Source organism: Caretta caretta, chromosome 25 (genome assembly GCF_965140235.1).
Source record: "Caretta caretta isolate rCarCar2 chromosome 25, rCarCar1.hap1, whole genome shotgun sequence".
Classification (NCBI taxonomy): domain Eukaryota; kingdom Metazoa; phylum Chordata; order Testudines; family Cheloniidae; genus Caretta; species Caretta caretta.
This window is the reverse complement of record NC_134230.1, coordinates 11,602,548-11,629,664: the sequence shown is the minus strand read 5'-3', so window position 1 is coordinate 11,629,664 and position 27,117 is coordinate 11,602,548. Positions and strand designations below refer to the sequence as shown.

The following is a 27,117-nucleotide window of genomic DNA, read 5'->3' as shown; positions in this document are numbered from 1 at the left end:
TGCAAAAGCAACATCCTCCAAAATCTACTGTTCAAAACCCTCGAGAGCACCCTGTCCCAGCCAGTCTCAGCCTCCGCGCGGCCTGGCCAGGGGCGGCCCCCGCCTGGGCCTCCGCGCCTGAGCTCGGCCCCGCGCCCGGGGCGGGCAGCCGCTGCCCGGAGCGAACATGGCGCCGGGCGGCGCGGTCCTGGCAGCTCTGCGCAGGCGGCTTGAGAGGCGGCGGCTTCAGTCCGCCCGGCCCGGCCGCTTCCGCCCTCGCCCTGCCCGAGAGGAATTGACAACAAGGAAAACTTTATTGGTCGCTGGGCCGGGGCCGGCGGGACGATGGCGGTGAACTACGCGGCCGGGCTCTCCCCCTACTCGGACAAGGGCAAGTGCGGCCTCCCCGAGGTGCGAGCGAAGGAGCAGCGCCCCCCCCCCCCGGGCCTCCCACTGCCCCCCGGGGTCCCCTCCGCCGCCAACGGGCCCTGCGCTCCCCCCCCCGGGGCGGTTCCTCCCCCCCCCCCAACGGAGCCCCTCCCCCCCCCCCCCCGCTCCCCAACGGGTCCTGCACTTCTTCTCCCCCCGGGGCGGTTCCTCCCCCCCCCCAGCGGAGCCCTTCCCCCCCACCGCCCCCCAACGGGTCCTGCGCTTCTTCTCCCCCCGGGGCGGTTCCTCTCCCCCCCAACGGAGCCCCTCCCCCCCACCGCCCCCCAACGGGGCCCTGTGCTCCCCTCCCCCCACCGCTCCCCAACGGGGCCCTGCGCTCCCCTCCCCCCCGGGGCGGTTCCTTCCCCCCCCCCCCAGCGGAGCCCTTCCCCCCCACCGCCCCCCAACGGGTCCTGCACTTCTTCTCCCCCCGGGGCGCTCCCTCTCCCCCCCAACGGAGCCCCTCCCCCCCACCGCCCCCCAACGGGGCCCTGTGCTCCCCTCCCCCCACCGCTCCCCAACGGGGCCCTGCGCTCCCCTCCCCCCCGGGGCGGTTCCTTCCCCCCCCCCCAGCGGAGCCCTTCCCCCCCACCGCCCCCCAACGGGTCCTGCACTTCTTCTCCCCCCGGGGCGCTCCCTCTCCCCCCCAACGGAGCCCCTCCCCCCCACCGCTCCCCAACGGGGCCCTGCGCTCCCCTCCCCCCCGGGGCGGTTCCTCTCCCCCCCAACGGAGCCCTTCCCCACCCCCTACCGGGGCCCTGCGCTCCCTTCTCTTCCCTGGGGGCGCTTCCTCTCCCCCCAACGGAGCCCCTCCCCCCAATGGGGCCCTGCGCTCCACTCCCCCCCTCCCCCGGGGGCTCTTCGTCTCCCCCCCAAAGGAGTCCCTCCCCCCACCGCCCCCCAACGGGGCCCTGCGCTCCCCTCCCCTTCCCCCACCGCCCCCCAACGGGCCCTGCTGGACTCCTCTCCCCCCCCCCCCCCACGGGGCCCTGCTGGGCTCGCCTCCTGCCCCTGGGGGCACTTCCCCTCCCCGGCCCCCAATGGGGGCCCTGTTGGGCTCCCGTCCCCCCTGTGGATGCTTCCCCTCACTTCCCCCCCCATGGGGGTGCTTTCCCTCCCCTCGCTGACTCCTCACCTCACTGAAGCAGATTTGAGGTTTAAATCTGAACATCCTGAGGCCACGTACCTGCCGGCTCCCAGTACCAGGCCATGGGGTTTGGCAGCCAGCACTGGTTTATCCTCATGCCGTGCTAATACACTTTTTTTTCCCCTTCAGTCAACTTGTGATCTTGTACTCGGAGTGCCGTGCAGTTCAGCGTGGTGGCTTGGGTGCAATGGCTTATCCGCCTTTTGGTGTGCTGGTGGGGACGCGTCTCTCTGGCTCTCCATTTCCATTTTCCTTTCCCCTCAGATTTTTGACCCGCCAGAGGAGCTGGAGAGGAAAGTGCGTGCATTAGCAGACCTGATAAGGGGTTCTTCCAATGTAGTGTTTCACACAGGAGCCGGGATCAGTACGGCTTCCGGGATCCCTGACTTCAGGTAAAGGCACTGACTGAAAAAATATCAGTAATCACTGAAGCAGTGTGGGCTAGTGGTCAGAGTGACGTGCTGAGTTAGAACTTGGGGGCTCTATTCCTGGCTTTGCCACTGACTCACCATAGGCAAGTCACTTTGCCTTTCAGTGCCTCAGTTTCCCCACCTGTGAAAACGTGTCTGAGTTTGGCAAAAGGTTAATGTTTATAAAGTGCTTGGAGATCCTTGGAGGACAGATGCTGTAGGAGTGCAAGTGTTATTTTGCTGGGTTAGTGATCGTATTTGTGGTATTTATAGTGAAAATATTTCATTAATGAGAAACGAGTAGTTGTCTTATGGCTCCATCCCTGATACTTGGCCAGTTAGCCTGTGTGTTAAGTGCTGTAGGGAAAATAGTCCATTTATTTAGTGCCTTATAACTGTTACTTTTGGAAAACTCCCTTTTTTCTAACGCTCTGATAAATGGAGGTGAGAGGTTTCCTCTCCTGTCTGTCTACAGTCTCTGCTCTAGTTCGCTCCCAAAGTCAAAAGCTTGCTATTTAGTGGCCAAAGTGGGCTGTGATGAGACACTGAAGTCAGTGAGATGATTCTCCAAGGCTAGCACCCACACCTAACTTTCATCAACCCACGCAGTGAAAGTACTTGATATCTGGTGTCCCCTTTTTATAGCTTATTTGTGCATGCTGGTTAATAGCATAACAACAATATAGAATAACCCCAGTAATACTGAACTTCAGAAGGGGGAGGGGGGGATGAGGACGCTAGGTGAATGGAAATTAAAAGGTGAAACGCCTTCAAACTGCATGGAGACTATTTAAAAACGGCATAATAGAGGCTCAAACTAAATGTATAATCTAAATGAAAACGAAACAATAAGAGGACTAAAAAAATGCCACTGTGGCTAAACAGCAGAGTAAAAGAGGCAGAATGCAAACAGGCAGCCTTTAAAAACTGGAAGTCAGATCCTGCTGAGGAGAACAGAAAGGAGCATAAACTCTGGCAAGTCAAGTGTAAATGTATAATTAGTCAGGCCAAGAAAGAAGTTGAAGAGCAACTAGCAAAAGACACAAAAACGAACAGCGATTTTTTTTTAAAGTACATCAGAAGCAGGAAGACTGCGAAACAAGCATTATGGAGGTGCTAAAGGCGCACTCAAGGAAGACAAGGTTGCTACGGAGAAGCTAAATGAGGTTTTTGCATTGGTTTTCACTGCAGAGGATGAGCGGGAGATCCCCACACCCAAACTATTCTTTTTTGGCAACATATCTGAGGAACTGTCCCAGATTGAGTTGTCAGTAGAGGAGGTTTTGGAGCAAATTGATAAATTAAACAGTAATAAGTCACTAGGACCAGATGAGATTCACCCAAGAGTTCTGAAAGAACTCAAGTATAAAATTGCAGAACTACTAACTATGGTACGTAACCTATCACTTAAATCAGCCTCTGTGTGACATGGCTGGAGAGTACTTAATGTAATGCTAATTTTTAAAACAGGCTCCAAAAGTGATCTTCGCAATTTCAGGCTGGTAAGCCTAACTTCAGTACCCGCCAAATTGGTTGAAACTATTATAAAGAGCAGAATTATCGGACACATAGATGAACACAATATGGTGGGGAAGAATCAACGTTGCTTTTGAAAAGGGAAATCATGCCTCACAAGGTTTTTAGAATTCTTTGTGGGTGTCAACCATGTGGACAAGGGCGATCCAGTCGATATAGTGTCCTTGGACTTTCAGAAAACCTTTGACATGGTCCCTCACCAAAGGCTCTTAAGCAAAATAGGCATTCATGAGATAAAAGGGAAGGTCCTCTCTTGGATCAGTAACTGATTAAAAGATAGGATACAAAAGGAATAAATTGTCTGTTTTCACAGTGGAGAGAGCTAGATAGTGGCGCCCCCCAGGGATCTGCATTGGGACCTGTGCTGTTCAACATATTCATAAATGATCTAGAAAAAAGAGTAAACAGCAAGGTGGCAAAATTTGCAGTTGATACAAAATTTCTTAAGATAGTTAAGTCCAAAGCTGACTGCAGAGAGTTAAAAAAGGGATTTCACAAAACTGGCTGTCTGGGTGACCAAATGGCCAGTGAAATTCAGTGGTGATAAATGCAAAGTAATGCACATTGGAAAACATAATACCAAGTATACATACATAATGATGGGGTCTAAATTAATGGTTACCGCTCAAAAATGAGATCTTAGCATCATCGTGGATAGTTTCCTCAAAACATCTGCTCAGTGTACCGTGGCAGTCAAAAAGGTAATAGAATATTAGGAACCATTAGGAAAGGGATAGATAATAAGACAGAAAATATCACAATGCCACTATATAAATTCAATGAAATTAATAGACAACAGGTTTAAAACAAACAAAAGGAAGTACTTCTTTAAATCACACTCGGTCAACCTGTGGAACTTGTTGCTGGGGTTGTTGTGAAGGCCACAAGTATAACTGGGTTCAAAAAAAGAGCTAGATAAATTCATAGAGAGTAGGTCAGTCAATAGCTATTAGCCAAAGGTGGTCAGAGACGCAACCCCATACTCCAGGAGTTCCTAAACGTCCAACTGCCAGAAGCTGGGAGTGGACGACATGGGATGGATCACTCGAAATTGCCCTGTTGTGCGTCTTCCCTCTGACATACCTAACACTGATCCCTGTCAGAGACCGTATACTGGACTAGATGGGCCATCTATAAGTCAGGGCTTTGCGTCAGGTACATTTCCACCTCCACAAACATGATACAGTTCTGTGGTGACCTAGAATCCTACTTTCAACATCTCCAACTCAAGGAATATTTCCAACACACCTCTGAACAGCATACTAACCCACAGAGACCTTCCTACCAACACTGCAAAAAGGATTCTGCATGGACTCCTCCTGAAGGTCGAAACAACAGACTGGACTTCTACATAGAGTGCTTCCGCCGACATGCACGGGCTGAAATTGTGGAAAAGCAGCATCACTTGCCCCATAAACTCAGCCGTGCAGAACACAATGCCATCCACAGCCTCAAGAAACAGCTCTGACATCATAATCAAAAAGGCTGACAAAGGAGGTGCTGTTGTCGACATGAATAGGTCAGAATAGGAACAAGAGGCTGCTAGGCAGCTCTCTAACACCACTTTCTACAAGCCATTACCCTCTGATCCCACTGAGGGTTACCAAAAGAAACTATACCATCTGCTCAAGAAACTCCCTGAAAAAGCACAAGAACAAATCTGCACAGACACACCCTGAGAAACCTGACCAGGGGTATTCTATCTTCTACCCAAGATCCATAAACCTGGAAATCCTGGATGCCCCATCATCTCAGGCATTGGTACGCTGACAGCAGGATTGTCTCGCTATGTAGACTCCCTCCTCAGGCCCTACGCTACCAGCACTCCTAGCTATCTTCGAGACACCACTGACTTCCTGAGGAAACTACAATCCATCGGTGATCTTCCTGATAACACCATCCTGGCTACTATGGATGTAGAAGCCCTCTACACCAACATTCCACACAAAGATGGACTACAAGCCGTCAAGAACACTATCCCCGATAATATCACGGCTAACCTGGTGGCTGAACTTCGTGACTTTGTCCTCACCCAGAACTATTTCACATTTGGGGACAATGTATACCTTCAGGTCAGCGGCACTGCTGTAGGTACCCGCATGGCCCCACAGTATGCCAACATTTTTATGGCTCACTTAGAACAACACTTCCTCAGCTCTCGTCCCCTAAAGCCCCTACTCTACTTGTGCTACACTGACAACATCTTCATCATCTGGACCCAAGGAAAAGGAGCCCTTGAGGAATTCCACCATGATTTCAACAATTTCCATCCCACCATCAACCTCAGCCTGGACCAGTCCACACAAGAGATCCACTTCCTGGACAGTACAGTGCTAATAAGCGATGGTCACATAAACACCACCCAATACCGGAAACCTACTGACTGCTATAATGACCTACATGCCTCCAGCTTTCATCCAGACCGCACCACACGATCCATTGTCTACAGCCAAGCTCTAAGATACAACCGCATTTGTTCCAACCCCTCAGACAGAGACAAACACCTACAAGATCTCTATCAAGCGTTCTTACAACTACAGTACCCACCTGCTGATGTGAAGAAACAGATTGACAGAGCCAGAAGAGTTCCCAGAAGTCACCTACTACAGGACAGACACAACAGAGAAAGCAACAGAACGCCACTAACCGTCACCTTCAGCCCCCAAATAAAACCTCTCCAGTGCATCATCAGAGATCTATAACCTGTCCTGAAGGACAATGCCTCACTCTCACAGATTTTGGGAGACAGGCCTGTCCTTGCTTACAGACAGCCCCCCAACCTGAAACAAATACCAGCAACCACACAACAAAAACACTAACCCAGGAACCTATCCTTGCAACAAAGCCTGTTGCCAACTTTGTCCACATATCTATTCAAGGGACACCATCATAGGACCTAATCACATCAGCGACACTATCAGAGGCTCATTCACCTGCACATCTACCAATGGGATATATGCCATCATGTGCCAGCAATGCCCCTCTGCCATGTACATTGGCCAAACCGGACAGTCTCTATGCAAAAGAATAAATGGACACAAATGAGACGTCGAGAATTATAACATTCAAAAACCAGTCGGAGAACACTTCAGCCTCCCTGGTCACCCACTTACAGACCTAAAAGTCACAATTATTCAACAAAAACCCTTCAAAAACAGACTCCAACGAGAAACAGCGGAACTGGAATTAATCTGCAAACTAGATACCATTAAATTAGGCTTGAAAAAAGACTGGGAGTGGATGAGTCATTACCCTAACTAAAAACTATTTCCCCATGCTAATTTTTCCCTTACTGCTACTCACACCTTCCTGTCAACTGTTGGAAATGGGCCATCCTGATTTATCACTATAAAAGTTTTTTTTCTCCTGCTGATAATAGCCTATCTTAATCAATTGGTCTTGTTAAGAGTTGGTATGGCAACCCCCATTTTTCATGTTCTGTGTGTGTGTATGTGTGTGTATATATATATATATATATATATATATATAATATATTCCTACTGTATTTTCCAGTGCATGCAACTGATGAAGTGGGCTTTAGCCCATGAAAGCTCATGCTCAAATAAATTGGTTAGTCTCTAAGGTGCCACGAGTCCTCCTCGTTCTGTCTGTTGATTCCTTCTGTTTTCCAGGCCCATCTGTTTCTCTGCAGACCTGTCTGAGCTGCCCCAGAAGCAGGGTATGCACATTCGCTGTCTGGGCAGTGCAATTCCTGTTATGCTTTTGGCTGCAAACTTTAGTTTTTTGGCACAGTAAAATGTCCCATCATGCTTGTTCCTGGCTGGTAACTTTCACTTTCAGTAGTTGTGGCTTCTGTCAGCCTGTCTTGTTAGTGAGGGGATTCTGAGTCTAAACTGAATGGGGTTCCTCTGGAACATCCTACTAAGTGGTAATGTAATGGTGCCCAGAATCTCCTTGGTGGCTCCTCTGGACTGCAGACTTGTGCTCCTACTAGGAGGTAGGAGAGTATTACTATCCATGTTCAAATATGGGGAAACTGAGGCACGGAAGTGAATTGACCTGCCCAAGGTCCCATGGTAGGTAGCACAGTCTAGAACACACATTGGCCTGTGTTCCTTCTGAAGGGTGTAAAGGTTGTGGCGGGGAAGAGTGTTTTAAGGGGATGTAGCTAGGAGTAATAGGACACAAGCAGGCTCAGCATTTGATCATGGAAAGATCTCAGACTGTGGACTTCTCTCAGGGGAAGTAATGGAAGTGGCATTGCTCAATTCATTTAAGATTGGACAGAGCACTGGAGAATATTCCCTACAGTATAATCCTGCCCCGGACCTGACCTAATAGGTCTCTTCAGTTTCTTGATTTCTGATTTGTGTCCAGCTAACCACATGGTGCTCCCAGCCCCCAACACACACACGTTCTCCATTCAGTGACTCTGAGTACTCTTGAGGTTGAATCTAGAGGCCACTTAAAGGATAAGTGTATGTTACATGGCGGTAAATGAGGGGCAATTCCTGCACGGGCAGAGTCCTAGCAGGAAAATGAGCAAGTGGAGGGAAGATGAAGTGCATCTATCTTTCTTACAGCCTCTTGTTGGCTGAACCCTCCGGCTACAATCGACAGTCTCCTCAGCATTCAAGTTATATGTTAACTCCATGTGGTGTGCCTCATGTCACCACTGAGCAAGCCTCTGGATTTGGCCGAAATGAGACTGCTGTGGACTATGCCATTGGCTTCCCTTCCCATGTAGGCATCTCTCCTTCCTCATTTGCAGAGATCATGCTCTTACTGATATGTCAGGCAGTGATTCCTCCCCCAGCTGCTCCTAAATTAAGCCTCATGTCATTGCACCTCTATCATGCCCCGTGGTCCACAGGCAGCTTTGAGCGCTCCCCTGTCGGTTTTAGGCCCTTTGGGCCTTGCACTATGTTGCATGCTCTCCTTCCAGTACTGCCCGCTCTTCATGCCTGTACTTTCAGTCTTGAATTTGATTTGGGTCAGTGCAGAAGTTATCATTCTCATTTCCATCTTGCTAGTTACTTTTTAATGTTAAAACGTTGCCCGCAGTAGCATTGAATTAAGCACCAAGTTTACAGCTATAGGGCCCAGCCATGTTCTTGTCACATCAAGGACAGAAATGCCATGGTAGCAGGTCACCTTCATTTAGCAACTCACTTTGCTTTCTCCCCCTTAATTAGAGCTCACATGGTGTCTCATGACTGCTGCTTAATGCCTGCTACTTCCAGTTATAACTTGATTTCTTTCCCTTCCTCGCCCCCCCCAAACAGGGGGCCCAATGGCGTATGGACTATGGAGGAGAGGGGATTGTCCCCCAAGTTTGACACTACCTTTGAGAATGCAAGGCCTTCCAAGACCCACATGGCGCTGCTGGAGCTGCAGAGAGTCGGCATCTTGAAGTTCCTGGTCAGCCAAAACGTGGATGGCCTGCATGTGCGTTCTGGATTCCCACGGTACTGCACCTCCCCTTATCCATCTCTCGACCCGGCAGGGCCCAGATGCCTGTAACAGGCATCAAAGCTTGCCGCGTTGTTGCTTTTTATCAAGTGCAGCTTTGCAGGAGTGTGTGTATGGACGCTACACAAATCTCGGCTAATGCTTGTAACGACAGAGGTATTAATGCTTCAGTGCTCTCCAGAGATGAAAGCAATGCCTGGGGCCCGAACCCCTTCAGCTTTAGAAGCAACATGGCTTCTTAATCATGTTTGTACTAAAACAGCTGTTAGTCCCACTGCTATAGTGAGTGTGTGGTTGGGGGGGGGCCTGCCGGATGCCTTTGGGGAAAATAAGCTGCATTGGATCTAAAGAGAGGGAGAGGCTGTGGGACTAGGACAGAGGCAGATCTAACAGCATCAGCACTATCGAATGCTCTTGTGGTAGTTCCATGGACCACCCTAAACCCAATTCTTCCTGTGTTGCTATTTCTAAAGGCGGGGCCTTATTTTGTTTAAGGGCAATGACCCATATAGTTCCAGGACTCCTTCCCAAAGCTGTGCTGGGTCTTGCTACAAATGGATTTGACCTACCCTACAAGATCTAGCACCCACTCGCTGTGTTAGAGGGCAGACATTGGCTCATGTAAAGCAGCCGGTATTGTTGGCCATGGGAAGCATCATGATTGGCTGTGTCTGTAAGGACTGAATTTGTGGGCAGGTTACATCAATGCGCTCTGCCATCACCTTCCCCTTGTGGGCTTATGGGGAGCTGTCATCTTAGCCTGCTAGTTCTACTCTGTGTGTGTCGGTAGGACCCTTTCAAGCGAAAATGGGAAAACTTCCATTTGGTCACAAGTTGATCTAAATTGTACTAATATTTACAGAGCACTGTTAGCGTGCAAGGAGCTGTACAGAAAGAATGTACAGAATTACATTGTGTCTGTAGGGAGGTGTCTTGGGATAGAGTGGGAATGAAAGTTCAGCTGATGGCTGCATAGCCTGCCTTACAAGAGCTGAATTTGCGTGCACATAGGAACAAAGTGCAACCACCCATTAGAGGCAGGTGTGGCCTGCCAAGTCTACAGATCCCAACATGTGGTGTTCAGGATGGAACACTGCATGCTGGGATTTGTAGTCCCTGTGGGCTGCATCTCTGTTCAAAAGGAGGATAACTGAGGGCTGCATCGTAAAATTCCTTAGATCACATATTGGCTACCACACCTCTTAAGTTGGCATGTCTGCGCTTCTGCTTAGAGCAAGGTCAGCTTCCCTTTACTAGTATGATGCTGACACAGATAATGTAATGCTTGTGACAAGTGCTGGATTATTCGTCTTGGAGATTGAAGTCCCTTCTTGCAGATCAGATCCAGCAACCTTTCCCCAGGCCAGCCTGTCCATGCGCCTTAGTGCTAATCTAGAGGGACCCATTGGAGAAAGGGGAATTTGGTCTCTGTAACCTAGTCAGACCTTGGCTTCTTTATGAAAACCGCCAACATGGGTGCGGTTTGTGGCCTGTTGTGGACACCTGTCCCTTGAAACTGGACTAAGAACGTCAAACTCATTTCAGAAAGGCTAACTTGGCTGTCTTACCCCTTTCGCTGCTCTGTGCAAGTACGGCTTCCCATGTGAGTCACCTCCAAGTAGTACATTTTGCAGTAGTTTTTGTTTTGGGTGAACTGGGTTTCATTAGGTAAGGTTAATAAACTCCATCCCTACCCCCTCTCTTCAGTGAGAAAACCTTTACTGGCGCCTGACTGGGTCTGGAGCGCCTTGAAACTATGCTTTCCCGCGTAGATCTGTAACACTTCAGAAGGGGCACAAGGGGGAGATAGTCCTGGGTTTCAGGTTCATCTTCGTTTTAGCAGCACTGTGGTTTACTTGATTTGTTGGCTTCTCTTCCTGCATTCTCGTTATAATAAAGTCCAAAACCGCACGGCTGTGTGCCCCCAGCTGCGAGCTGTGCACATGATTGATGTGTGGATGCAGTCTCTCCAATCCCCCCATGTATGGCGGTAGAGACCGAGCTGCACTTAGTCAAGTAAAGCCCGCTTCAAAGACGTCCTCAAAGGAACCTGCCTTTCCATTAGCTCAGTCTGGAAAAGGCAGCTTCTTCCTTGGACAGAAACTTTAATCTACAATAAAAATACCCCAGACAGAACATTTCTAGCACTTCAGACAAATGGGTTATTTGCCTTGTTTGCTGGAGTGCCTGAATCAGACACGGCTGGTAGACGAGAATGCAATTTTAATTCAAGAAAGAAAATATAAAGGAAGGCGGTGGTGAGGCAGGTGTGTGAATGGGAACTTGCTTCCTTAGAGAAGGTGCAGCTTACAAATAGCATGACATGGTGTTAGCTAAAGAGCAAATCTAGCAGCTGTCTGGCTTGAGAAGATATTTGCTTGTGTTCTTGTCCCATGAGGAAGCTCAGAGCTTAATTCTTCTTCTTAGCAATACAAACGGCCCTTTGACAAAGTCAGACCGGAGTGATTAGAAAAAACTCTGTTCTCTACAAATCTGATTAATTTTCTTTTGAATGTGGCAGAGCCAACTTCACACCTCAAGAACGTTCTAATGAGAGCTGTGACTATGGGCTATCCTACAGGTTCTCAAACTTCATTGCACCACGACCCCCTTCTGACAACAAAAATTACTACACGACCTCAGGAGGGGGGACCGAAACCTGAGCCCATTTGAGGCCCGCCGCCCTGGGCGGGTGGGCAGGAGGGAGGGGGACAAAGCCAAAGCCCAATCCCCACTGCCCTAGGCAAGGGGGGCCAAAGTCCAAGGACTTCAGCCCCAGGCAGGTGGCCTGTAACCTGAGCCCAACCACCCAGGTCTGAAGCCCTCGGGCTTCAGTTTCGGCCCCAGGCAGTGGGACTCGGGCTTCAGCAAGTCTAACACCAGCTCTGGTGACCCCATTAAAATGGGGTCGTGACCCACAGTTGGAGAACTACTGGGCTGTCCCATTTGGTCCCTCTGGTCTCTCTCTTTTTTTATTTTTTATTTTTATTTCTGTGGCCTAGTGCATACACACACTTGCAGTAGTTAAATTGAAGGGGTGAGGGTTTTTTTTAGCTGGTTTAGTTTAACTGGTGCAGTTTCTGTGTTGGGAAGGCCTGTGTGTCACTCTCAAGTACTGATATGAACACATGTTTGAAAAGTTTTTTTATGAGAGAAATACTAGACTCTTATTTCCATCTATGAATGAAAATTTCAACAGTTCTAAAATGGTAAAAAGGAAGTGATTGAAACAATAGGAAAGCAACCGAACTGCCTAAAAAAGCCCAGAACAGAAGGGGAATACATTAAACTGCTGGTTATTGAGGGGTGTGTGGCTAGTGGGTGGTGGTAACTGTCTTTGCGTATTAGGGAAATGTGTGAACCTGTGAACTGTTAGGGCTTATTGTTAGTCTCTAAGGTGCCACAAGTACTCCTTTTCTTTTTGCAAATTCAGACTAACATGGCTGCTACTCTGAAACCTGTTAGGGCTTGGTTTGCTAGAATCTAGATTACATGGACACAACTGATGATCGGGTCCTGTCCAAAGCAGGATGGCTCAACGTATTTTTAGGCTTCAGTATTGAATTTGGAAGGTGGCAGTTTCTCCTCATAGCTAAAGTAAATGTCAAAGCTACTGACCAATATGGCAAATGCTCACTAATTGCCAAATATCAATGTGTGAATTTCTGACAAAAAATGGGTAGGTTGAAGGAAGTGGTAGAAAACAAGTGTCTGGAGTAGTGGAAAATATACAATTCTGTCTAACTGACAGTATTCACACTGCCAAGCGTTGATAAGTAGAAAGCATCCGCACTCATCTTGGAGTGCAGGAAATCCATTTTTTTTCTTCAAGATCAAAGGTTATTGAATGAAATTTTGCTCATTGAAGCGGAAAAGCAAAACGTTGAGTTTGAGCCTGCACGTGAGATGCTTTTCTTGTCCCAGGGCTGGGCTTTCCAGCAGCTGTACATGAGTTTCATTCAGGAACAATCTCTGTTCATCATTAACACCAAAAAATGGCAAAGATCAAACAGTGGTTATGCCATTAAAACAACTGAAAGGCAAAGACTTGACTTGAAAAGAGTTGCAGCCGTCTCTTACTCTAATTTCACCATGTAGCAAAAACTGAGCAATTTGAAGAAAATATTGAAGCAGTTTGCCCTGGATATTCTTTTCCAGACAGACTTAAATGCCAAGGCCCACAGTTAAAATTGTAAGGGAAGAAACAAGAAAAACGACAGGAAGAACCAAAAGAATTTACCTTGCCATTAATGCAAGGTGTTTGATTTAACATGAGAAATGACCTGAACATAGCCAGATGCATCCATATGTTCTACTTAATAGTACTGCCTTTCATATGGGAACCACTCCTCCTCCTCAAGAGAATATTGTTTCCAAGTTGCTGAAGATACTATCTAAGAGTACAGAGAAAAGTATGACAGATGCCTTTGCCATTTATCTGGACAATGATGATTAAGTGGGGAAAAGGTGAGCTCTGTGGAGCAGTCATCCTAAACTACTGCTATATGGGGGTTGAGCATTGTAACAGCTTGACTATACCCCCTCAGGGTAATAGTGTTATACCAATAAAATAAAAACCAGCAGGATCTTATTAAAGGGAATAAGGCAAAATGCCACATTTATTGTGAATACAGAAAGAATCATAGTAAGCAGTTAGTTATAGCTATAACATTCCATTCAATCTCATATTTATTCACACATTCATTCGTACACACACACAGGTTCTGCAAGGTTGTTATCATAGTTACCAGCCTTAGAGTTGCTCATGCCAAGCCACTGGCCAGGTGGCCTGGAAACAAGGAGGGAGCAGGGCCTTGTCAGATGCTCATCTGATGCTCCTGGAAGTTGGTTTGCAGAATCAGACCCCAAAGTTCTCAGTTTCTAGAGTCCATTTTTATAGTAATTTATTCCTTTGCCAGTCTATGGGAAGTGCTTCATCATGCTGTTGCTGAATCAATCAGCAGATGGCACATTCCTGACGGCTCCGTGCTGCCAGATGTTACCTTGTTCTTTGGTTCTCCCATCCTTGAGGCTGTTGGGTGGATTCCAGTCTGCCCTCCGGGGGTCCTCTGGTTGTTTCCACTTGACACCTTCTTCGGCCGATTGACACTGGATTCTTAGGCTGGCACCTCCCTGATCATTCTTTTATTATCCACACCAAGCATCCATCCACATACATCCTCTATCTCTGTTTTAATCACAATTGTTAACAAAGCGAGTTGAAGACAACAAAAGGTCGGGGAGTCTCCGGATGCTGTTTCTGTTGTTACAGAGTATCGCTTTGAGTCTCTCTCGGTGTGAGTAGTTGTTGTTACAAAGCATTGCTTTGAGAACAGACTCTGTCTTAGGATGTACTAACGCAACTGGCAGCTTGCAAGTTTCACACAGAGAGGGAGAGAAACAGTAAAAACAAGAGACCAAAAACCAAGAGACCTCTTAATTAGTAATAACCCGGAATTTAAACGAGGGGGAATCAAACTCATTTGTGATTTTAATACAGAACTTCTTTAATATGATCCACCATAACCGTAGGAAAGGAGCGAGTCAATACCTGTTGTCTGGGACTCCAAGAGTGGAAGAGGAGAAGGCCCTTAAAGAAACAGTAGCCAAGGTTTTTCCCAAGTATTAACTATTCCCCTGGGTCTGTCGTCCCCTCTCCCATCTGCACTGTGTCCGCTCTCAAAATCCCAGGAACCTTAAAGGGACACATCACAAAACAGATGTTGACTAATCTCTTTGTCCCTACTACTGTTAAGGGGACTGTCCCCCTGTTATAAGCTCATGTAAACCTCACTAAGGCCCTGATTCACCAAAGCACTTAAGCCCGTTGACGTCAATGTGACTTAAGCATACACTTAAGTGCTTTGTTGAACCGGAGCCTAAGGGTGTACGTCGTGCTTGTCGAAGAATTATTGAAAGTCTACAGTCAGCCTCGTGGCTGCTGGCCCAGCTTCTAGCTGCTGACTGCCGAACTCAGGGAGGCTGTGTCTTTGCATCTGCATCCAGCGAGCAGATGTTGAAAGTTGTACTGAGCACAAGGGGAACTTTGATCAAAACAAATCATGCACTTTCCACAACAAAGGACTTTACAAAGAGGCACTGATCTTACAGAAGCAGTGGAAGGCGGTTTCCGAGGTACTTGACAGATCAGGTTGCGCTACTGTCAGTCTCGGTGCAAATCTCTTGATGTAATTGACAGCGAAGACGTGGAACGGCGCAAAGGCAAAATAATCATAATTTTAAAAAAATCAGAGAAGCTCTGGACCCATTTCATTACTGATCTCAAATAAAAATCTCAGGTCAGGTCCAGAACAGGGGGAAGAAATCGGAAATGTGGTTGGTGTATGCAATCTGAAACTCCTCCTTCCTTCTCCTCTAGCATTTCACAGTGAAAATTGTACCTCTAGTGTGGGGTGTGATGCTATGCCACAGGGTGTTCCATCTAAGTGGTGGCAGTATAATCACGGGAGAACAGTCCCGTTCAATTCCAAACTTTTTTTTTTTTTTAAACGCCTGCTTTTAGCATTAGTCGAGCATGTCTCGGCGCATTTGGGTTGGTTTGGGTGAAACTTCAGAGTGGACTAGGTGCTGAAAGAGCAAGCAGGTTGGTAAACGTGCATCATCTACATCGGAGGCCATGTCCGGAGGCCTAACTAGTTAGATGCAGGATCGTCTAGTGCAGTGGCTCCCTGACTTCAGTGGCTCATGTGCCACCTTCTCAAAGAACGGTGAAGTGAATGGCTGGAATGTCAAGCTCAGGTAGCATGAGGGGGACAGGAGTCACCGCTTGGGAGCCCCTGTCTAGTGGATAGGGCACTGGACTGGCAGGCAGGAAACCAGGATTGTATTACTGGCTCTGCTAGTTGCCTGCTGTGACATTGGGGAAGTCACTTCCCCTCTCAATGCCTGTTTCCCCCTCTCGTCCTTTGTCTTGTCTGTTTGGATGGTAAATGCTTGGGGCAGGGCCTCTCACTGCATGCATACACAGTGCATGGGCTACTATTAGTTGTATTCCGGTAGCAGCTAGAGTGGGAATGCTGTTGTGGTGTTTAACTTACAGAGCTGCTGGCTTTTCATTTGAACCTACTTAGATTGTGAGCTCCTTAGGGCAAGGACAGTCTCTCTCTGTTCCGTTTGTGCACCACCTCGCACAGTGGGGCCCTGATCTAGGACTTGGACTCCTACATGCTACCACAATACAAAAAACATACAGAAAAAGAGCCATTATTCTTTATTAGGAGTCAATATGCTAACAAAGGGAATCCCATCAGCTGCACTGGATTAGGCTTGTGGGTTTATTTGGTTTTGGGGAGCTGTGGGAAACTGGCAGCAAGACTGAGGGCGCCAGCAGGAGATGGCGCACAAGGAAATAACATGGCTCACCTTTAGGGTCACTCAACCTATGGCGTTGCCATCACAGAAACCTTTGGGCCACATGGCCTGATCCCTTCCAGCACAGGAGTGTTTCATCCAGAACAACCCCTTTCACCAGAGCTAGACATTGTCAGAACCTTAACTAGAGACCGGGTGGGCCTGATGTATCCACGATGGCTGTAAATAAGAGTCTCTTGAGCAACCTGAGTCACCAAGGGGCAGCGTTGCCTCTGGGTTTCCGCTAACCTTTGCTGTTTCTTCTGCAGGGACAAGCTGGCCGAGCTGCACGGGAACATGTTTGTGGAGGAATGTGTGAAATGCAGCAAGTATGTCATCCCTGCCGGTCAAGACACACTCGTTTGTAAAAAGGCAGCGTGAGTGAGTCTCTCCACTGCCATGGTGCTGAGAAGCACTGTAGCCCTTGGGCGTGTCTCTGGGGTACAGATGGTCGCTGCAGTTCTGGATACCCTTATATAACTGTTAGTTCTAGCATGAGTCAAGTTCGATCACTACATGAGCTTCTGGCAGATAAGCCCATGATGCAGAGAGCACAGGGCGTGCGCTATGAGTAAATCCTGAATAAACACCTAAATCTTGCCACTTAGTGGGAGAACACTAACTCCTGCCCCCATAGAAGATCTTCACAGCTCCTGTAATCTGTTCGTCATATTGGTCATGCCCAGTTTAAATATCAATGGTCTCTCCATTGTAGCCAGGTCTTGTTTATATATGTTTGCCAAATATGAATAAGAGGTCACAGCAGTCTGAATTTTGCCTTTTGATTCTAGGAAATACAAATCCTAAATTCTGAAATTATTGCTCTAAACTCCTTGAGCGGGAGAGTGCCATGGGTAGAACTATGGTGTAGGGACAAATTGATCCCTGGTGTAACTGTTCACTTCACTAGTTACACTGGGGATGGATTTGGCCAATAATGTTCATCTCCAGCTTCTCTTAGCACCAAAGGGGCATGATTCTCAGTGTTTTTCTGCCTTTATATCTTCCTTCTCATTACTCAGTCGCATGGTCTAGAACAGGGGTGGGCAAACTTTTTGGCCCGAGGGCCAGATGTGGATGGGGAAATTGCATGCAAGGCCACGAATGTAGGGCTGGGGCAGGGGGTTGGGGTGTGGGAGGGAGTGCGGGGTGCAGGAGGGGATGCGGAGTACGGGAGGGGGCTCAGGGCAGGGGGTTGGGGTGCAGGGACGGGTGCGGAGTGCAGGAAGGGGCTCAGGGTGCAGGAGGGGGCTCAGGGTGCGGGCTCCGGCCCGGCACCGTTTACCTTTAGCGGCTCCGGCGTGGCAGCAGCACACACCGAGGCTAAGGCAGGCTCCCTGCCTGTCCTGGCCCCGTGCTGTTCCCAGAAGCGGCCAGCACCACGTCCCTGCGGCCCCGGGGGTGGAGCGGGGCAGAGGGCTCCCTGCACTACCCTTACCTGCGGGTACCTCCCCCAAAGCTCCCATTGGCCGCGGTTCCCCATTCCCGGCGGGTGCGTTCTAGCATCTTTCTTATCAATGCACTTGCATGTTAATGGTTGTGAACAGACTCTTGTTTTGTCTCACACCCTGAATTGCATCCTTTCTCATTGCATGTGAAGGCAGTACGTGCGGGACGCTGTCGTGGGCACCATGGGCCTCAAGCCGACCGGCAGGCTGTGCGACGTCTCCAAAGCAAGAGGGCTTCGTGCCTGCCGGTATGTATCCTGGAATGACAGCCTTGGGGGAAGGGAAAGGCAGAATTGCATCCTGCAGAAACGTACCAATTATGAAACTCCTGGACTCCACCATTTCCTGGATGTGTGTGTCTTTGGTTTTTACCACATGGCGCAGTCCGAGCGTACCTGGAGGGCTTCTCTAGGTACTCAAGGAAGGGCCAACGGCTCACATTTGCGTCTCTGTGTTAGGAGTGGGTGAGTTCCTGCACTCAAACCCCCTCAGGTCAGATTCAGTCTGTTAAACTCTCTCCTATGAAAAGCAGAGACTGTGCAGGAGATCTTCAGAGGTACAAATGGGAGCTTGGCACCCAATTCACATCGTCTGTCAATGGGAATTGGGTACCTAGGTGCCCTTTGAAAATCTCCCCTTTCTGTTGCTCCCTGAATCCTGGCTACATGTGGGTCCGTTGCGGCTGAAGTGCGCTGCATTGTGTGATTGCTGTGTTGAGAGGCGCATTCTCTCCCCTGTAGCAGTATGTTTGATTCCACTCTGTCCTGCTGCTGCTTGCATTACTTATGTTAGCTTTGTTTTTAATTGTTTAGCTTTAAGGTGGAGATTCTTTGCAATGTGATTTTCATCGTAACCTGGGCTTAGGGCTGGAAAAGTGGCTCTGTGAAAATGGCGTCCGCAGATCTGCTCTGTGTGTATTTCAAATGCACTTGCCATCTTCAGTGACACACTTCTTACTGTTCCTCATTTCTATTAACGGAATGTAGGTCTGGGCAAGAGTGAATGGGCCTGATTCTCCACGCCTCTGCACCTGCTAGGGTCTTTTACACCAGTGCAAATTGGGTGTTGGATACCACCGTTCTGACTTAGTAGCTCTTCACACCCAGTATGGACTGGTTTCAGTGACTGCACGTTGTCCAGAGCAACAGAAAGTCAATCTCATGGACTCCATTCCCGCTCACCCATCATCACAGAATTGTTAACAAAGTTCCAGTTGCAGAGCCACATTCTGACCTCAGTGCTGGGGGCTTCACAGGTGTAACTGACAGCAGAATCTGCCCCACAGAATCTTGTTTGCTGAACCCAGCTTGACTCTCAGATCCCCTGCTGAACTTGTGCAGGCAGGAGTTAGAACATCCATCTTACAAATGGAGCTAATTGGACATGGACATCAAGAGCCTCTCCTCAGCAGCTCTGCGGTTGGGTCCCTGTCCCTGTTCTTTCCCTTGTCTGAGAGCAAAGCTAACCCTGTTTCCTGTTGGATTTTTTTTTTTCCCCAGAGGAAAGTTAATAGACACTGTTTTAGACTGGGAAGATTCTCTGCCTGATCGGGACCTGAGTCTAGCAGACGACGCCTGCAGGTATTGCTTTCCGCAGCACTGTGTTTTGACACCCTTTTGTTTAAAACCTGGTACTTCAATAAAACCACCTGATAACTCGTTCAGCATGCAACTTGTTGCTATGAGATCTCTCCAAGCTTCTTGCCATCTGCTGGGATGAATTAGGCTGTTCAGATACTTGGAATCTGACCTGCCATTCCCAGTTCAATGACCTTTTGTTCCAGGCTTTTGACCCTGGCTAATCCTTAAGAATGACTGTAGCTGGCCAGAATTATAAATCTCAAAGGAAGCGTGTTACTATTGGATTCCAGGAGTCAAAGGTGAATAAAGTGTATTGAGTGCATCCCCTAAGCAGATCCCCTTTTCCTCTTGAGACAGAGATTGTACCTGGCCTATCACCAAAAGGCTTTGCAGATAGTGGGGTAAATGAAACATTCAGAAACCAACAGCTTTTGCCAGGGAGGTGGTGGTTGGATGATCCCAGGTGCTTGTGGTATTCCCCAAGAGGGAAGATTATTTCCTGGGTCTCGTTTCTTATTATTGATCAAGCATCTTAAGAGGACGTAGCAATGTATATTAAGTGACTAGTGCCAAGTAAATAAGTCCCTGCCTCTCAGATCTTGCAGTATAAAGGGACAGGAGGAAATGAAAGGATAATCATTGCTGCTGGGGCTGGGTGTATATTTACAAGACTTTCCAAGGCCTGGTTCATTATTATTTCTACTGATGTAGTGACCACATTGTGCTAGATGCTGTACAAACACAGAAGAGAGAGAGTCCCTGCCCCCAAGTCTGTTGCACATCATTTGAAATGGGGTTTTGTTCCCTGGTTTCACAGGTTCCAATTCTGAACCTAAGTTGAGATGCAGTTTATTATAACACTTGTAATGTATGGCTCGTCAGAGGGGCAGTAAGACCAGTGTGTAGCATTCTGGCGGGAGTCTGGCCTTTTGTCTTCTTATAGAAGGGGACTTTAGTCATTGAGACTGGCTCCGTTCCCTTTCACGGGTTCACTTTTTTATTATCCACCTGCAGGAAAGCTGACCTGTCAGTCACTCTGGGGACCTCTCTTCAGATCAAACCCAGTGGCAATCTCCCCCTGCTCACGAAAAGGAAAGGAGGGAAGCTGGTCATAGTAAATCTGCAAGCAACGAAGCATGTGAGTTAAAATGCTTTGACTGGCGCCTTGAGCTCAGAGCTGCCCAGCTACAGTCTGACAGGCCTTGGTTTTATTCCAGCCGTAGCACCCAGCACTCGTGGGTGCTTGATTGAATCCTGCAAAAGTGGGTCAGTCCAGGAGCCAGGCGGCCCGCTTACAATGCCAGCTAGAAGAAATCAACCTAGTTTAGTAAGTAAACATGCTGGGTCCCCATTACCAAAGACCTTAGATCTGTGATTAAAAATAAACCTTCCGGTGGGATCAAAACCCCTCACGTATCCCCAGGTGAATTGGAATCCTGAGTGTTAATTAAGCCCCTGAGTTAAGTCCTTGCTGCGAGACTATAGAATTTGACCAGTTTTATTTATGTTCCGACCTCCCTCGAATACCCGAATCATTAGGATCCTGTTACATAACCAAGGCAGTTTGTTTCCAAGACCTGCAAAGTGTATCAAGGTTAGAGGTGGAAAAAACCACTCGGGTCATCTAGTCCCTGTCCCAGGCAGTGCAGGAGTCTTCCCTACAGAACTTTTTCTGTAGTGATTGAACCCGTCTATTTCACAGCTTGGCTGAAAGGCTCTACATTTCTAGCTGTTTTGAGGGTGATACTCACTGAGCACTTCACGGGGGTGGTGTTCCTGAAATCCGCACAGATCCCTGTCTCTTAAACTCCAGGAGGAATAATCCTGCCTCCTTACACCGCCAACTCACCCCTTAGTTCTGCATCGAGATAATTGTAGGGCCAGTTTTGAAATCTGTCCCAAATGTTGCCTGGTCAGTGCGGAGCTGAGAGTTAATCCACGGTGTGATGCAAGTTGCTAGGCCTCGCCCAATTCACACGCGCACGCAGAGCCCTTGAAAACAAGAGCGAAATCGTTGAGGTCAGGTCTCCCTTGAGAGAGTCCTCAAATTGCTTGGTGTTTGGAATTCCCCTGAGGCGAGTCAGCTTTGTCCTCCGCGTGTCCTAACGGGGAGAGAACAGCTGCATACTAGGGGTCTGTGGCTGAATTTGGGGCTTCTCTAGTAAAAGGAGGTCACCAGCTCCTGTCATCTGGGCGAGCAGAGAGCTGTTGGATGGTGATCCAGAGCTGGTGGATCCAGAGCTGGGCTGGATTGTGGCCTGTTGTAGAGCTGAAAGGTACCTGCCCTCTGGATGCACGTGTAAGTAGTAGGGCTGGAGTGACATCAGCTTCCTGAGCCGGTTTCCTGTCTCTTGGCCCTAGGACCGGCAAGCCGACCTGCGCATCCATGGCTACGTGGATGAAGTCATGACAAGGCTGATGAAGCAGCTTGGTCTGGAGATCCCCGAGTGGACGGGGCCGGTGGTGGTGGAGAGTTCTGAGCTTGTGAAGCCCGAACCAGCCCTAAAACTCGACCCGGATGCTCAGCGCCCAGCCAAGGAAGAGCCCTGCTCCCACCACAATGGCACGGCAGAGGAGGCTGATGGGACATGCCCGGGGCTCGGCACGGCACGCGAGGAGCACGGTGACCGTCTGAAACAGGAAAGTCCTGGCTCAGGCCGCAGCCCCGTAGCAGCCAAGAGAGTGAGAGTGGAGTCACTGCTCACCTGACTTACCAACGTCTTGGCAGTTGGTCGTTGGTCTTAGCAGCTAGCCTGGGCCGCTTTTCCTACCGTCCTTTTTATACCTTGAAATATCACCTCCCTTTTTGTAAGTATTAAATGTACTTCAATGGTGTGTGTCTGTTCAGCTGCATCGCCAGTCGTGGGCGGGCTGGTTTCCAGCTACCCAGCGGCGCTTATGGTGTAGGGGTCAGTCGCTGCTGCTCCATCCATTGTGAGGGTGGCTGGCTGCTGATCCACACGCTGCCGTCTGCCTTGCTTGGGGAAGGACTGCAGAATTCCCTCGACCTCTCGGGCAGATCTGGCCTAAGGGCTACAAGGTCTGGCTCGTCGTTGTGGGAGGCGGAGCAGGAGCTAAAGGACTCGTCCTTGAGTAAGGGGAGCAGCGCTTAGCCAGGTGACAGCACCGATGAGCTGAAGTCTGGATGGGTTCACGACCCCCAAATCCTGCGCTGCCCACGGCATGAGAACTGCAGCCTTGCCATAATCGGGAAGCGTGGGTACGTCGGTTGCACGTCTCGTGAGCCGTTCGCCCGAAGATCTCACATTGACGCGTGCACGCTTCTTGCAGGAGGGGTGACGCTCGTTTCCCATTTGACAGGTGGGCAAACGGAGATGCAGAGAAGTGAGGGTAAAATTTTGAAGAAGTCCCATGGAAAGTCGGTGAGAGTCAGGTGCCGCTTTAGAAAATGGGACACAGGCTTTTAAGTCAACAGGCACTTTTTGAAAATGTTACCCTGTGAGACTTGTCCAGGGCTCCTCCATGCCAGTGGCAGAGCCTGGCTTGTCTCCCTCATTGTCCTTTCCCTACTAACCCTCCCTCCCTGCTGCGTGGCATTAAATCCAATCATTGACGTCAGTCGGTCAGATCAGATCAGGTCAGTGGAAGAGCCTGACTTGCATCCGTTTCTTTGGCTAAGTCTGCGTTCTAGCTGGCTGAGTGCCCTCACAGGTCTGCTCTGTGGGCCCCTGGGAACACTTGCAGTCTAGCTGCCTGTTACTCTTCTTGCCTTGCAGACTTACTAGCTGAGGTTCCTAGCAGCGAAAGGGCAGCTGCTGTCCAGCAGCAAGAGGGATTCAGCCAGACTCCATTTGGCATGGCTCTGTGTGATTGTTAATGTGCGCTACAAGCAAGGATGTCTCTTCTTTGAGTATGGCCTGGTAGCGGGATGCTGTCACCAGAGCGCAAGAGGGGCAGACGCCTTTGTTGACATAATGAGATGCAGCGATTGCCCTTTGAATGCAGCCTTGCCTCTGCTAAGGTAAACAGATGGTAATTGCAACTGGCTGATAAGAGACATGGCAGAGATTTGCTTTGTGGTCCGAGGGCCGCCTCCTTACATATGGTGTGATCATTTTTCTGATTGAAGGTGGGTTGTAGGGAACGCAAGCTGTGTGGTCCCAGCTGTCTCCACTCCCCTATTCAAGCCTGCCACTGGGGACTGAATTTACTTGCAGCCATTTGTGTCTTAGTAGTAAAGAGAAATGGAAATGGTTGGGGGTGCAGGTGACTGGCTGCGGATAAATTCTCAGTATTTATATTCCTGCCAGTTTTCCAGTGCAGTCTGGATGTTAAACAGCCCAGGTGCAGATCTTCTGAGCCACTTGGGAGAGTCTGGGTTGGGATGCAGAAACTTTCCTGGGAGCCAGTTTCCAGTCTCAGTCTCCTGGTCAGAATTTGAAATGTCCTAGAACATGCTGTATCTACAATCTCCAGTATATCCCAAAAACACAGCAGTGGGTACTGTGGGAGTCGCCTCGAGATGCTGTATAAAAATACAGCTTGACAAAGACTGTATCTGTTGGACAAGACTTACACTTCAGGCCCTGGCCATTTGTCACGTAAAGATCTCATGGTACTTGGTGGAAGAGTTTGAGTTAACCCCAGTGACCTGACGTTCCTCTCTGGTAGTTATTCTGCCTACCCCATTTTTCCTGTGGTTTCTACGGGATATTATATTCTTCACTTCCTATCCTCAACTGCCGGGGGCATTCCTGTGCTCTGTTAAACTGCTGCTGGGATCCACCCCAGACATGGCTGCATTTCAGTAATCCCTACACTTGCACAGCCCTTTCCTTCCTACCAGGGATGATGTGAACCTACACTGAAGTTTGTAAAGCAATCGGAGATCCTCTGAGATGCAACTTATTAGCTACAGCAAGGAAGCAGGCCATAAACCTGCAGCTAGACAGAGATGACTGTGGGACAGGACTCCTCAAAGCCTGGTGTACAATCTACATGAGGCCTCACAGGATTAAAACACAGCTCATGGTCACCCCCCCTTGCCTTGCAGCAACAGGTGGGGATCTGCTTTTAAGGGAGTTACAATGAATGTTGGGGCTGGGCTCGTGTGTTTGAATATTATGTAAATACACGTGCAAACTAGGTGCAGTTCTTGGGACCCTGGCAAGTTACCTATGTCCCCCCTGTATGGCCAAAGTTTGGGCACCCATGCATCATGGGCACTCTTAGCTGGGGGCATCGGGCACCATCTTCAACGGGCACTGCAGCTGAGAGTTCCCTCCCTTGCTGATTTGGTAGGGGATGGAGTTCCATAGAATACCCAGAACACCTGGAAGCTTGAAGGCTGCCCAGTTCCCAATCCCTAATTTTTTCCCATTGGATTTTAAAGCTGCTGCATATGGCCTTGGTCCAACACCCCGGCAAGGGCCGTCTGCCTGGGGCTTGAATCTGGATCGAAAAGCAGGAGGCCCGTGTTAGCAGTTACCCCGGGGGTTCTGGGATAATAGTTTGGAGATAGGAGGATGCTGAGCACCTTTGACTTCTGCTGCCTTCCATGAGAACTGGGTAAGCTCAGCGTGCCTCAGGCCTGGGTCCTGCGTTAATTGAAAGCCTCGGTGGTGCTGGATTGAGGAGCTGCTAGTTCTGGGCCCCAGTGGCTCTGAGTGATTTACAGCCGTGCTCTGGAGCAGAGCTCCCCTTTGGAGTGTCCTTGTGTTTGGGCAGGGAGCCTAAACGTCTGATGAGCCTCATTCAAAGTGACAGGATAACTCGCTGTCCCGGTCTCCTTGCTGTGATTCCCCCTGCCCCTGCAATGCTTCCTTTTCTGCATGAGCGGCAAGGTACCGGCCACATGGGTAATCTGCCGCGATGCTCTGTGTTGAGGGCAGCGTGGCATGGGGCTTGTGGGTGGGTGTGTGTGTGTCCTGCTGTGGGTGTGAGTGTTCAGTCTCCAGACAGGTCTCCTCTCTATCTGATCAGCTGGCTGGCTGCTCAACACAATGTGGGCTGGGGACTGGTCCAAGGGAGGGTAAACCATTAGATTTTGCTGCCATGACACTACCCTTCTTTGAGTGTTGAGGGCTGCCTTCCTGGGTTCTCGCTATAATATGGGGCAGGACCACCAGCAAAGATCAGGATCCCATTGGGCCAGGCACTGTACATACAGGGGAAGTGACTTCCTACCCTGAGCTACTGAAATCTAAACAGAGGAGACAAAGAGGGGTGGGAGGAGAAACAGGCACAGAGAGGGGAAGTGAGTTGCCCAGTTGACCTTTTTACCTTCTTTATTTTTTTAAATGGCACTTTAAATAGTGCAGCATTCACCATGGAGAGGGAACCAGATAAAAGGACCCCACATGTTTAGGGTTGTGCACCAGTGTAACAGACTAGATACAAAAATAGAAAAGAAATCAGATTTGAGTTGAAAGAACAGGGAGAGTACTATAAAAACCCACCCGCATGTCTGTGTAATGGATAGGGATATTGAAATGTATGTGTAATTGTAAATGAAAACCATGCCTGAACTAAAACCAGAAGCTGAGTTTTTCTCCCCAGTCTGTGGATGTTTTTATTGCTTTGTTTCAGTAGCCTGTTGACTCCCTGAGAGGGAAAACTTAGCCTTTTCGACAGGCTTTGCCTAGTGAATCTCCGACTGTTGCAAAGAAAATGTGAAGCAAGTCTGACTCCTGCAGTAGTGTCTGCCTGAGTTTGCAGAGAGCCTGAAACAAGAGGCAACCCTGTGAATATCAGTGTGGGTTGAAGATGATCCCTTTAATGACAATTTTTAACTATTTCACTGCTCATTAAAGTATGTTAGAAGGGAGAAGAAGGATCATATAATGATTTACTCCAAATGATCAGAATTTGTTAATTTTTTTTATTCCTGTGTGTGGGCAGCATGAAGGACTAGCTGTGGGTCTGCATATAGAAGATGTATAAAGTAAGATACTGGCCTTGAATACCATGCAGGGGTTTCATTTTCCTAAATGACTTCCAAGTGTTTCCTTTTCAGAGCCCTGGGAAAAGCTCAGTGCTCTCCCTACAGAACATGGCCCCCAATCGCTGGAGCACCTCACGGTCTTTAATGCGCTGTGCACCCCTGGGCAGCGAGGAAGGGCTGTCATCCCATTTTACAGATGGGAGGGGAGGCCCACAGAGAAAAAGTTCCAGATCCTTAAAGGAGTTTAGGCATCTAACGACCTTTGAGCACCTGGGGATAAGTGATAATCCTGAGGTCACCTAGGAAGTCTGTGAGCAGGGAATTGTACCCAGGCTCCCATGTTACGCCCTAACCTTGGACAATCCTTTCTCTCTACCTAGGTCAGAGGTTCCCAAATTGTGGGGTGTTCCCTCCTACGGGGGTGCGGAGGAATCTTCAGGGGAGGGGGAGATGGCAGGACCTGGGCCAGCTCCCATGGAAGGCGGGGAGGGAGTGCCATCCAGCCCCTCCTCCCGTGCTCTGCTTTGGTCCCACCTCCAGCCACCTACCTGGCCATACCCCAAGCCTCCACACTGCTCTGTTCCTGGCCTGGGGCCAAGGCTGGGGGCGGGCCGGGAGTGGAACCGCAGCTGGCCGCGACCCCAGCTGCTGGCTCCCGCCCCCAGCTGGTGCCCCTGGCCAAGACCCACCCCAGCTGCAGCCCCCTTCATCCTGTCCACACACACACACACACACACACCCCGAGCAGCATCCCTGCTCCCAACCCTAGGATGGAGGGGGGGCACAGAAGGGTAAGGAGGGGCATGACCCTCAAAAGTTTGGGGACCACTGACCTAGCTCTTTCTTCTGCTCACCAGATGAGTCTGGGGCATCACACCCT

At 49.3% G+C, this 27,117-nt stretch overlaps 1 protein-coding gene across 5 annotated transcripts; it reads left to right on the top strand.

The window, feature by feature from the left end:
• The first annotated feature begins 185 nt into the window (after window positions 1-185).
• SIRT6 (sirtuin 6) lies at window positions 186-25,851 on the top strand. Of its 5 annotated transcripts, none has more exons than XM_075123205.1 (8): window positions 205-390; window positions 1,820-1,947; window positions 8,748-8,930; window positions 16,575-16,682; window positions 17,906-18,001; window positions 19,253-19,333; window positions 20,348-20,471; window positions 21,695-25,851. In XM_075123205.1, the coding sequence occupies exons 1-8, from the start codon at window positions 325-327 to the stop codon at window positions 22,040-22,042; spliced, it is 1,134 nt and encodes a 377-aa protein (XP_074979306.1). In that variant the 5' UTR covers window positions 205-324; the 3' UTR covers window positions 22,043-25,851. The 5 variants fall into 5 exon arrangements, with proteins under 5 accessions (XP_074979307.1, XP_074979309.1, XP_074979306.1 ...); XM_048830586.2 differs by having other exon boundaries at window positions 214-390; window positions 16,575-16,634; XM_075123207.1 differs by having other exon boundaries at window positions 292-370.
• Window positions 25,852-27,117: the final 1,266 nt, after the last annotated feature.

Bases quoted from the DNA above. Each gene is read 5' to 3' on its own strand.
- SIRT6 (XM_075123205.1), top strand. From the start codon at position 325: ATGGCGGTGAACTACGCGGCCGGGCTCTCCCCCTACTCGGACAAGGGC. The intron at 8,931-16,574 runs GTACTGCACCTC...TTTCTTCTGCAG, and splicing joins GTGCGTTCTGGATTCCCACG to GGACAAGCTGGCCGAGCTGC. The intron at 19,334-20,347 runs GTATTGCTTTCC...ATCCACCTGCAG, and splicing joins CTAGCAGACGACGCCTGCAG to GAAAGCTGACCTGTCAGTCA.